At 36.4% G+C, this 10879-nt stretch overlaps 1 protein-coding gene across 3 annotated transcripts; it reads left to right on the forward strand.

Annotated features, from left to right (window-relative positions):
• Window positions 1-670: 670 nt before the first annotated feature.
• Window positions 671-6558, forward strand: LOC110640786 (Golgi SNAP receptor complex member 1-1). 3 transcript variants are annotated; one of them, XM_021792276.2, is made up of 5 exons: window positions 671-905; window positions 2076-2328; window positions 3387-3554; window positions 4807-4898; window positions 6100-6558. In XM_021792276.2, the coding sequence occupies exons 1-5, from the start codon at window positions 871-873 to the stop codon at window positions 6101-6103; spliced, it is 552 nt and encodes a 183-aa protein (XP_021647968.2). In that variant the 5' UTR covers window positions 671-870; the 3' UTR covers window positions 6104-6558. The 3 variants fall into 3 exon arrangements, with proteins under 3 accessions (XP_021647968.2, XP_021647966.2, XP_021647967.2); XM_021792274.2 differs by having other exon boundaries at window positions 678-905; window positions 4785-4898; XM_021792275.2 differs by having other exon boundaries at window positions 680-905; window positions 2089-2328; window positions 4785-4898.
• Window positions 6559-10879: the final 4321 nt, after the last annotated feature.

Below are 10879 nucleotides of genomic sequence, written 5' to 3' on the forward strand. Positions count from 1 at the left end.
CTTTTTTTATTAAAAAAAAAGTGAACACTAAAATGAAAATTTTAAATATATTAAAAATTTCCTGACTTGCAAAACCATCACTTTTAACACATAATTCAAAAAAGCTGATTTTTTTCTTTTTAAATAAAGTGGATAGGTGATTGACTTCAGCCAAATTGTGTGTATATATATAATTGATAAAATGTTTAATTTAATTACTGTATTTATTGAAAAAATTTAATTTAATTTATTTTAAATTTTTTGTTTAAATTAATTTAAAATTTTAATTTAAATTTAAATTTTTTTTTATTTCTTAATTTAAATAAAAAAAATTAAAAAAATTCAATTTTTTAATTTTATGACTAAATTTTTTTATTTAAGTCTAAAAATTAAAAAGTTTAATTTTTTTAATTTTTAAATTAAATTTAATTTAAATTGAAAATTTTAAACTAAATCAATAAAAACTTAAAAATGGATTAAATAGGTTATAGAGCTTTAATCCATGTATAATTATTCTCAAAAAATAATATAATATGAATTAAAAAAAAATAACGACAAAAAAATGGGTAATTAATATTTAAGCTATCACAGCGGATAATAAAGAAAACAAGAAAAAACACTAGTCAAAGAAAAGGCGAAGACTACATAGGAGGCAGCCAATGATGGAAAGGTGATAAATAAGAACGGTCGCATACTAAATTAATCAAGCAATGAATTGGGAATTACGCAATCCTCCGCGTGCACCCTACAATTGCCGTTGAGGGGAGCGGACCAACTGTCTCCGTCCGCAAACAAACCTCCCCTCTCTTCTTCTTCCATCGGATCTCAGATACCAAATCCTTCCTTTTCTTCATTCTTCAAAGAGTAAGAACACAGATTCAGAGCAAATGGATGTGCCTAGCTCATGGGACGCTTTACGCAAACAGGTTCTAATATTTTCCTTTTCTTTTCCTTAAATTGAGTGGAATTGAATTGAATTTTCCTTCGGTTTCTGTTTGTCTGCTGGGATTTTATGGGAATTCACATCAAAATTACAAGTTTTTAATGGTTGCCTTATAGTTGATAGATTTTTCATTTTCTAAATATTTGAGAATAGTATAAATCTTTGGGATGATCGGTTGCTATTAAATTGTGAATTCGTATATTCGACTGCAAGGTAAATTCTAGGCGTGAGCCTTTTTTTTTTTTTTTTTTAAACTACTGAGTTTTGTTTTGCTGAAGCAAGCGTGCAAGCATGGTGGGTTATTGCATTTGCATTAAGCATTGAATTGGCAAAGAGTAGTTGAGTAGTGATTTGGACCAAGGTTGAAAAAAATCTATGGTTGAAGTTATTTTGAACCTGGCTTGCAATTTGAATAACATTGGAAGTGATGTATTTAAACTAGCATTAAAAGTTCCATTCAACGAAATGCTTGGATGGTTTTACCTGGACTAAACTTGTTCCTCAATGGCTTAATCCACACTAACTTATCTTCTTGAAGGGTCGAAGCACCATGGTTACATTGACTCAAAATACAGATAATGCATTTACTACGAGCTTCTAGAGGCCCAGCGATGTGAAGAGATTTTGCCTGGTGTTGGTTGTCTTAAGTTTTATGGAATCTTGAAGATCGAGCTCCAGGGATAGCTTTAACCTCTTGAAAATTTAAATATGTGCAAGATGATTGAATAAGGATTATCAAACCTATTGGGATGTACTGGTTCTGTGGCTTCAAATTTTGGAAAACAAAAATGGAAAGAGTGTTTTGCCGATGGGAAACTACTTTATTATGCATTTCTTTTTCTTTTTGAATTATTGGTCCCAGAACTTATTTCCCTTATCCTAATTAAGCTCTGTTCATTTCAAATTTGGGCAGAAGTACTTATACTTATTTCCTCATGTAGCAAAAATAACATCTATTAACCAACCTTTGTACTACTCAAAATCTTTTATGTCTTGAAACATGGAGTTGTAATGGTGGGTTTTCAAATTTTTTTCTAGGTGATTGGTTTGTTTAAGATAATTAGAACTCTTGCTCTTAGAAATCTGCCTGTCCTATCCTTTTTTTAAAAAAAAAAAAACTAATTCTTGCCGAGCTCTACTAATTGGTTGCTAGGCTATGCATGCAGGCAAGGAAACTTGAAGCTCAGTTGGATGAGCAGATGAATTCATACCGTAAACTGGTTTCTGCAAAGGCTTCTACAAAAGTTGATGCTGCGGAGAATGATCTTGAATCTGGGTTAGACCGACTACTAAAGCAGCTCCAACAAGTGAATTCACAGATGCAAGCTTGGGTGTCATCTGGAGGATCAGAAATGGTTTCTCATACCTTGATCCGGCATCAAGAAATTCTTCAAGATCTTACTCAGGTATTATGGCTATTGTTTGATCTTTTGGAAGTGTACTTCACATTTTATTGTAATATGTGACCTTGGGTGTAAAGCATTTTATGTGTGGTCCTCAAAGATGATTTGGGTTGCTTTATTAAGATGTAGATACATGAGTTATGCATCTAATGAACGTGACACTACACTAATTGTGATTTCATTTTTTCTTTTCGCTTGTATTCTTTTAAACGTTGCCTACTGAGAAGACATCATACAAACAAATTTCATTTTGTTCCTTTTACCCCCTATTTAGCCATTCTTTTTCTTTTTTTAAGTGCAATATATCTTTTCCAATTAATTGGATTTTTTTTTCTTTTTTATTTGAGTTAGTGAAAAGAATAAGGGCCTGGGTTTATTTCTTCTCCTTTGGGAATGAAAAATATCTGCAGAAAAGGATTTATATCTCCTATCCTAAACTTTGAAAAATGAAGTTTTTTTTTTTTTTTTTTTTATTAACCGAGATGCTTGAAATATGTTGGCTTTATCATGAGATGTTGTTAAAACGCAGGCACATTTCACATGGGGCATATATGCATTTAGTTTAGTCAGTTATGCTTAGACCTGGCCACCTAGAACCGTCTGATTCGGTTCCGGTTCAATCTGGGCTGGTTCATTTGGGGTTCGAATCAAAGATGGGTTTGTCCAGTTTCGATTCTGAACTGGCCCTTGGCCAGGTCTAGTTAATGCTGACTTACTATTCTCTTCAATTCACTACTCTCTCCCTTTTCCCTTTCATTTCATTCATACATTAGTTTACAGAAGCATATGAATCTTTCACATTTATGCATTATCTGCTTTATTGTCCATTATACTTGTTTGACATGTCACTGGATTTTTCTTGTAATCTTGTATTTGCCCTTTGAGGCCTGAGCCTCTCTTGTGCCCTAAAACAACAAAAGAGAGAAGATTGACTTTCTTTTTTTGTGAATTTGGTGGGATTGGTTTCTAGCTTTCAACACAGTAAAGAGTTCCTTAGCAATTCAATGGATCATATTTCCCTAAAGATCACTAATTTTGGTGTTCCACACAATTAAGTGCAGGAGTTTCATCGACTCCGTGCCAGCCTCAGAGCTAAGCAAGAACACGCTTCACTCCTTGAGGATTTTAGGGAGTTTGATCGAACTAGATTAGACTTGGAAGGTGGTGTAGGCTCTACAGAGCAAGCTCTTCTTAAAGAGCATGCATCCATTAGCCGAAGTACAGGACAGGTATGATGTACAAAAAATGTCTCCATTTACTGTGGTTCATTATGTCTGTGTCTTGAGCATGTCAGTACACATTCATATCTTTATTCTCTGTCCCCCCCTTTCTTTCTTTCTTTCCAATTCCTTCAAATGCTATAATAAATGCCAAATTGGGAAATGTAGAACTATTACATGCATATCACACTTTCATATTTGAAAGCACTGTGGGTATCCAAAAGTCTATGCCTCACGGGCATCTTTTCATGCTTGAGTGTAATAGTATACTTAGATGGCAGTTTTGAGATTAGTTTACCACATCCTTGGTTCTGATAGTGCGCCTCTTCTGGTGAATTTAGTTTAGCTTTAATCTTTTGGTGATTACAAATGGTTGCTCAATGCTCGCTTGTAGCCCTATGATTTAGGTTTGGCTGTTTCTCGTATATGTACTCTATGTCAATAAGCATGTGCATGTGCTGTGGATAGAGAGGAGTGAAAGAGGCTTTGAGGAGGGCATGCATAGGCAATTTCTTCACGGTGTCTGGATCAAGGCGAACTACAAGTTTGCATAGGTGTTTGTTATTTGACCCAAATGGACTTTTAGGCACACCTTGGTCAAATGAGAAAACATATTCACCTTTAATATTTGAAAAAGGTAGTCCCTTTGAAGGTAACACTATGATTTAGGAGTGTCAAAAGATTGAATTCCCTTGCATATAAAATTCCTCAATGCTGTTGTTTTTTTGACATTGATATTTTTTTCATTGTATGTTGTGCAACATGGGTTCCACCTTTTACTTGTTAGTGATGTAGGGAAAAAGATTCCTAGGTGGATTCCTTAGTGCGCCATAGTGCCATCTGTTCGCTACATTGTGTTGTGGGAGTGTAGCACATTTTATGTAGATAAATGTGGCGATGTAACTTTTTTGTCCTTCTTTTATAGCTTACAGTAATTATGTCTGTACCATGCATTTATCATTTGCTTCCTATAACTGGCTATTAACCTTCATTTTTCTTTTGGCAATTCCCTGTGATACTCATTTGCTTGATAACATTTGGTTATTCTTTCTAATCTGAGCTACAATGACACAAATGATGTGTTACTGTGTTAGTGTTATGTTCGTTACACTTGGTATATCATGATAAATTTGTTTGATAAAGCAAAATTAAAAAAATGAAGCGGACAATTTAAGAATTGCTTGGGAGTTGTAAAATGCTTTTTTATTGATGTCCTCTGCTTGTGTTCTGGTACTGAAGACGGATAATGTGATTTCACAAGCTCAAGCAACTCTTGGTGCACTTGTTCTTCAACGTTCAACTTTTGGGGGAATCAATTCAAAGCTCAGCAATGTTAGCAGCCGCCTTCCAACGGTATAGAAACTTTGCCTAAATACTTACTGATGTTTAAATATTTCTCCATTACTGGGTGTTGTCCTAGATTGATTTATGTGTCCACCAAGAAGGAATAGTTCCTTTCTGTGATCTGTAATGCATGAACTATTTAAACTGAATTTAGATGTTTGATGATCAGTTGATTAATTATTGGCAACACCTGTGAAGCATAGAAATGCATCTGGAGCAGTACTTCAACGTTTCTGATGTGTTTCTGAAACGGAAACTCTTGGATGCATATGATATGTCCCTGGACCTTTTTTGCAGTTTGTGAAAAATTGGACACACGTTTATATATATATATATATATATATATATATGGGCACTTTGTTCCGTCATGCTTAGAAGGAAAAATTCATTCCTTCCTTTCTCACTTGTTGCTACCGCCACTCTTCCTGGTCTCTTCATCTCTCACCTGTCCTTGAGAACGCCGGTGACCAGCTTGTCCTCATTTTCATCAGTTGACTGGTCCCAACATGTTGTCATGCTTTGAAGAAAAAATTCATTCCTTTCTCATTAGTCGCTACTGCTATTCTCCTTGAGCCCTTAGTCGCTACAGGTAAATCACAACCTGTCATTGGAAACACCGGTGACCAACTTCTCCTTGTCGGCATCATTTTGGCATCCCAACCTCAATCCCTGCTGGCTGCTATGAGTTTTTATTGTCTCTCTTTAACCAATTTCTGTTCTTTCTTTTTTCCCATTTCTTCTTTCTATTATTGTCCACTTTTATAATTGTATTTTCCCCTCTTTTTTAAGGACAATAGCTGTTTTTTTTTGTAATAATATTCAATTAAAGAATTCTGATTAATTGATTTAATGATATTTGTGTAATTAATGATAAAATTTACTTGAATATATGATTTTTAAAAAAATTTTATATAAAAAAAATTTATAATTGTATCCCTATATTTTAATATTGACACATTTTCCCCATGTTTCTGTTTCCTATATGTTTGAGAAATCACATTTCCCCATGTCTGTTTCTGCATTTCCGCATATCAGTGTTTCCTTTTCTGTGCTATCTAGGGTGATGCCACCATAGATTAATTAATGGCTTTAAGAAAATAGGAACTTTAAGAATCAGATGTTAATGGCAATGAATTTCATTTGGAATGTCATAACAAGTGAGATGTTGTTTATGCACTTTTTGATGTACTACTTTGATATAATGGTGCAGGTAAATCACATCCTTGCTGCAATAAAGAGGAAAAAGTCAATGGATACCATAATACTTTCCCTGGTTGCATCAGTGTGCACTTTTCTTATCTTTATTTATTGGTTGACAAAGTAAGAATGTCATGTTGTGTTCCTAGAGGGTGCCTGTGGTGACACAACCCTATCCTTGACTTTTGACGTTCTTTCTTTGATTAAAGAGGGTTGTGGGTTTTGTCAAGTCCACAGTGATATCATTGGTGGATAATACGTCGTATTTTCATCTTCATAATAGTAATGATATGCCTTGTAAATGTCAACACAAAATTTGTTTGGACAAGATGGTTAATAGGAGGCTGAAACTGAGGCATCAAAGGGATTACTCTTAAACTCTGTAGTGGCCTTGGATTAGCCTGGGATATCAAATAAGCTGTAATTTGTGATGCAATTCATGAAAGGTGCATATGGTTCAAATTCGTAACAACATTTGGATTATGGACAGGGATGGTAATCACATTTGATAGATCAAGAGATCAAGGTGTATGATTTCAGAAAAGATGGGCTACTAGTGCAGTTATTGTGTAGCATAATGGTTGCTTGCATTTGATGTTCTGGGTGCATCAATTTGGTTTTGGAAATAATCTCAGGACAGTATTATTGTAGTCGGAACTTACTGTTCATTGTTAGAGTTCTCAAATCTCAAATAGCATTTTTGTTGAGTGTCAACACCTCAAAATCATGGAGTCTAACTCTTGTCTTGGCTTCTGCGAAGGATCAAGGTAAGTGTTGGATTCTAATCTTTTTCTTCATTAAAATATGATAATCCATAACATATTATTGAGACAGTGAACACTTAATGTACACCTGTACTAGTGGTCGATGCAAAAGAGAGAGAAAGCAAGAACAAAATGTTACTTAACAGTGCATTTCATCCACTATTTTTGCATATAAATCAATTGACATTTTGATTATAGAAAAAACGATCGACTCTTGAATGTGGTGTCTTCCAATGCATCTTCAAGTCTATTTGTTTGGCAACTTCAGGATGCATAAATTGACAATACTCTTCATTGCTAGACAGAACACCCTTTGAAAATGGTACATCTCTTTCTTCAAATAATAAAATCACCGATGATTCTAGGGTTTTGAACATATTAAGTGATCAAAGCATGGAGTAACTATAATTCTCATATGATGCCTATTGTTATCAATGCCTTAGTTTCACAATTTCATTTGAAAATAAAAAGAATACTTGAGAATTTTAAATTAAATACTGGGTAATTAAATATTATTATATTTCTAAAAATGAAAAATTTTATGAGATAAATATTTAATTATGGGTATTTTATCTGAAAAGTGAAATTTGTAGGAAATTCTAATCATGATTTTTTAACAATCGTGTTAAATTTGGAAAGGTACCACCGAAGAAATTACCAAATTTTCAATGAAGATAGAATCAAATTATTGGCCTTTGAGCAAATCCATGTGTCAACAGAGTTAATTTTTTCCAGAGTTATGATGATTCCACCACCAGAAAGAGAAAAGAGAGAGAAAAGGGAATTGAGAGTGACATATAGAAGTGGAGAGAAGTTGTCATCTTCAAGTAGCAATTGATAAGGTTTGATATTTGAAAGTGGGTCAGATAGTGATGGAAAAGTTGATGACCTTCTCTTCAAACTGCTTCCAAATCAGCAATGATACATACAAGATAGAGAGACAGAAATCTAAATTAGAGATTTATGGGTCCAATTTGTTTAGACAAAGCAAGCCAAACCCAACAACACAAAGTAATTTGTTTTTCTATTCCAAATGAAATTCAAAAGCAAGCAAGTGCACTCATACCCCGTTGCTTCCCCTTCTTTTCCTTCCTTATTACACCCATCAATTTCTCTGTTTCATTACTAATGTCAATTATGGAGATTATCTAAAGAAGATGTGATCATTTTACACTTAATATATATAGGAAGCACATTAAGAGAGTCCCTTTACATCAAACTTGTTGATCTACTTGTCGGCCACTCACAGTCTCCATTCATACACAACCATGAAACGACAAAATTACATCTCTTGTTTACATGTGGGAATGTCCCATTTGGGTTTTATTGTTTAGGTCTCATCTCGTGCACATGGGAGTTTCTGTTTGGAGTTATTTCCCTATTGAGAGTGTCCTAATCCAATCTAATCCATGGGACTGAGGAGGTGGAGGAGGAACAATGGTGTTTTTGGAGATGGGGATTTTTTTTTAATGGGGATTGTAGTTTGTACTTTTTTCTCTCCATTTTACTTTCCCACATTAAAAAAAAAAAAAGTTCACTTAAAAAAATCTCTCAGCACTTTAAATTTTTAAAATTTTCGTGACACACCTTAATAATTCTGTAAATATCTTATTAAAATATTTTTTGAATACTATTCATATGAACCACCTCCAACATATCACCCATCTCCTTTGTTCAAACCTACTCCGACACCTGCCAGATATGAGCAAAAGAGTCCATCTTCCTCAGAAGAATCCCATCCTCCAAAAAGGAAGATTGATAAAGGGAAGGACAAAATGTATCCTGATCCTCCTCCTCAGCATATGGTGTCCATACCCTCTGAGCCAGAACCAGAAGAAGATTCTTCTAATGACTCGTCTGATGACAGTGAGGACGGACGAATGGATATCACGACCTTTGCTCATGGTGATCCTCGATATGACCTCCCAAACAGGTCCTTCACCGACTACAGATTCTACAAGTGGCACTACAGGCCCTACAGGGCCTCCTCAAGACCCCCATGTTGAGATCCCTGATGATGAACCAATTCTAGTTTGGGCTACCAGGCGCTCCACAACAGGCCAGGCCCAGGTCAGGCCCATGGTTCACCTTAGATGATGTTCCCCCATCAAGGTGGAGAGACCGCCTTGCAGAATTTAAAGCTTGGCTTGATGTTCAAATGCTCCGGGAAGGTGCTGACTCCCACACCATACTCAGAGAATTCATCTCTCGAACTGTTGGCACATTGCAAGACTGGTTTTCCTCCATTGGAGAATATCAGAAAGCTCAATTTTGCCACCTGACTCCCTTACAAGCAATCAACGCTCTCTTTGCTGAGTTTCTTGGAGATGCATCCTTATACAGCAAGCAGTTAAGACAAGAGTTCTTTGATATGCGCTGCTGTTCTTTGAAAAGATCAGACATTGAGCAACACTACCAGCGCATGACTCAACATTATTATTTGCTTAATGGTTACAATGATGTCAACCTCCGGCATACCTATATTGCCTCCCTACCAGAAGCATTGCAACCAGAACTCCACAGAAGTATTGCTGCTACCAGAAGAGCAATGAATGCTATCACTATAGGGGAAATTCATCAAATGACTCTGGCCTGTCTTGACAAAATGTGTGAACAACAGAAGTTGTTCAAAGATATCATTGACAACAGCAAAGCTTTGAAGAATGTATGCCAGAAGTCTCACCTTGCCATTAAATGCAAGGAAAAGAACTGTGAATGCAAACCAAAGAAGAAAGCACATTACAAGAAGCATCCCTCTGGATTCAAACCCCCTTTCAAGCAAAAGAAAGGAAGAAGGTCAGTAAAATACTTCTGAAAGAAAAGGACGGGTACAAAGAAGTCCGACAGATGCTATATCTGTGGCAACCGAGGCCACTATGCCAAGAACTGCCCTAAGAACCCCAATAAGGCAGTTAAGCTATTACAACACATACAGCAGGCTTCTCACATCTCCCTGGAGCATGATGATGTCGAATCCTTGTTCTCTGAACAGGATGAGCCCGATGAAGATACAGTCTTTGCCCTTGGAGTAGACACTGGATCAGAAGAAGATTACTCATTCACTTCAGAAGAATCCAGTTCAGAGACTGAAGCCCATTACCCGTCTTACCTGGCCCAACATATCCAATCCTCCCAATCCACCTATGGCCCAGACACTATTCCAATTCCTTTAGTCCCGATCCATATTCTTCCCAGCAAGTATGAATGGCCCATTAGTGTCATTGGCTTCTTGGATACCGGGGCTCACAAGAGTATGATGAACCCAGCCATCTTACCCTCAGAATACTGGGTCCCTCATGAAGAATACTTTAAGGCTGCAGATGAAAATGTTTTCAAAACTAGCCTTATCACTAAGCACCCAATTGGGATCCAGTTCTTCCCCACTTGTATCCTTTGGACTAAGGTCATCGGGTCGGATCTTCCTGACAAGGATTTGCTGATAGGCTTTGACTTGTATCAACAGGCGAAGCATTTGAAGATCCTCCCCACAGGATTGAAATATAAGAGAAATTTTCAGCCATTTACTTCTGTCCCAAGGTTATATTCTCTGGCTGATGCCTCAGCCGAATTCCAAGAGCACAAGGAGCTCCTTTTAAGGTCCTGTGCTGACTCCCATGCACATTTTTACCATCACCATCCCCTATGGAAAAACCCGGAATTCTTTGTCAGTCTCCTATTCAAACTCAATGAAGATATCAATCCGACAAAGGCCTCACACCCGGGAATGAATCCTACAGACTTGGCTTTAGCCCAAGAAGAGTGCAGACAGCTTCTCCAACAAGGCCTCATAGAACCCACTTCCTCCCAATGGGCCTGCCAGGCCTTTTATGTTGAAAAAAGATCGGAACGACTAAGAGGGAAGAAAAGGCTTGTCATAGATTATAAGCCTCTGAATCATTTCCTCCAAGATGACAAGTTCCCATTACCAAAGCCTGAAGCCTTGTTCACTCAACTACACGAAGCCCATATTTTCTCCAAGTTTGACCTTAAAGCGGTTTTGGCAATTGGGTATTAATCCCTCCGATAGGC

This window comes from Hevea brasiliensis, chromosome 1 (genome assembly GCF_030052815.1).
Source record: "Hevea brasiliensis isolate MT/VB/25A 57/8 chromosome 1, ASM3005281v1, whole genome shotgun sequence".
Classification (NCBI taxonomy): domain Eukaryota; kingdom Viridiplantae; phylum Streptophyta; class Magnoliopsida; order Malpighiales; family Euphorbiaceae; genus Hevea; species Hevea brasiliensis.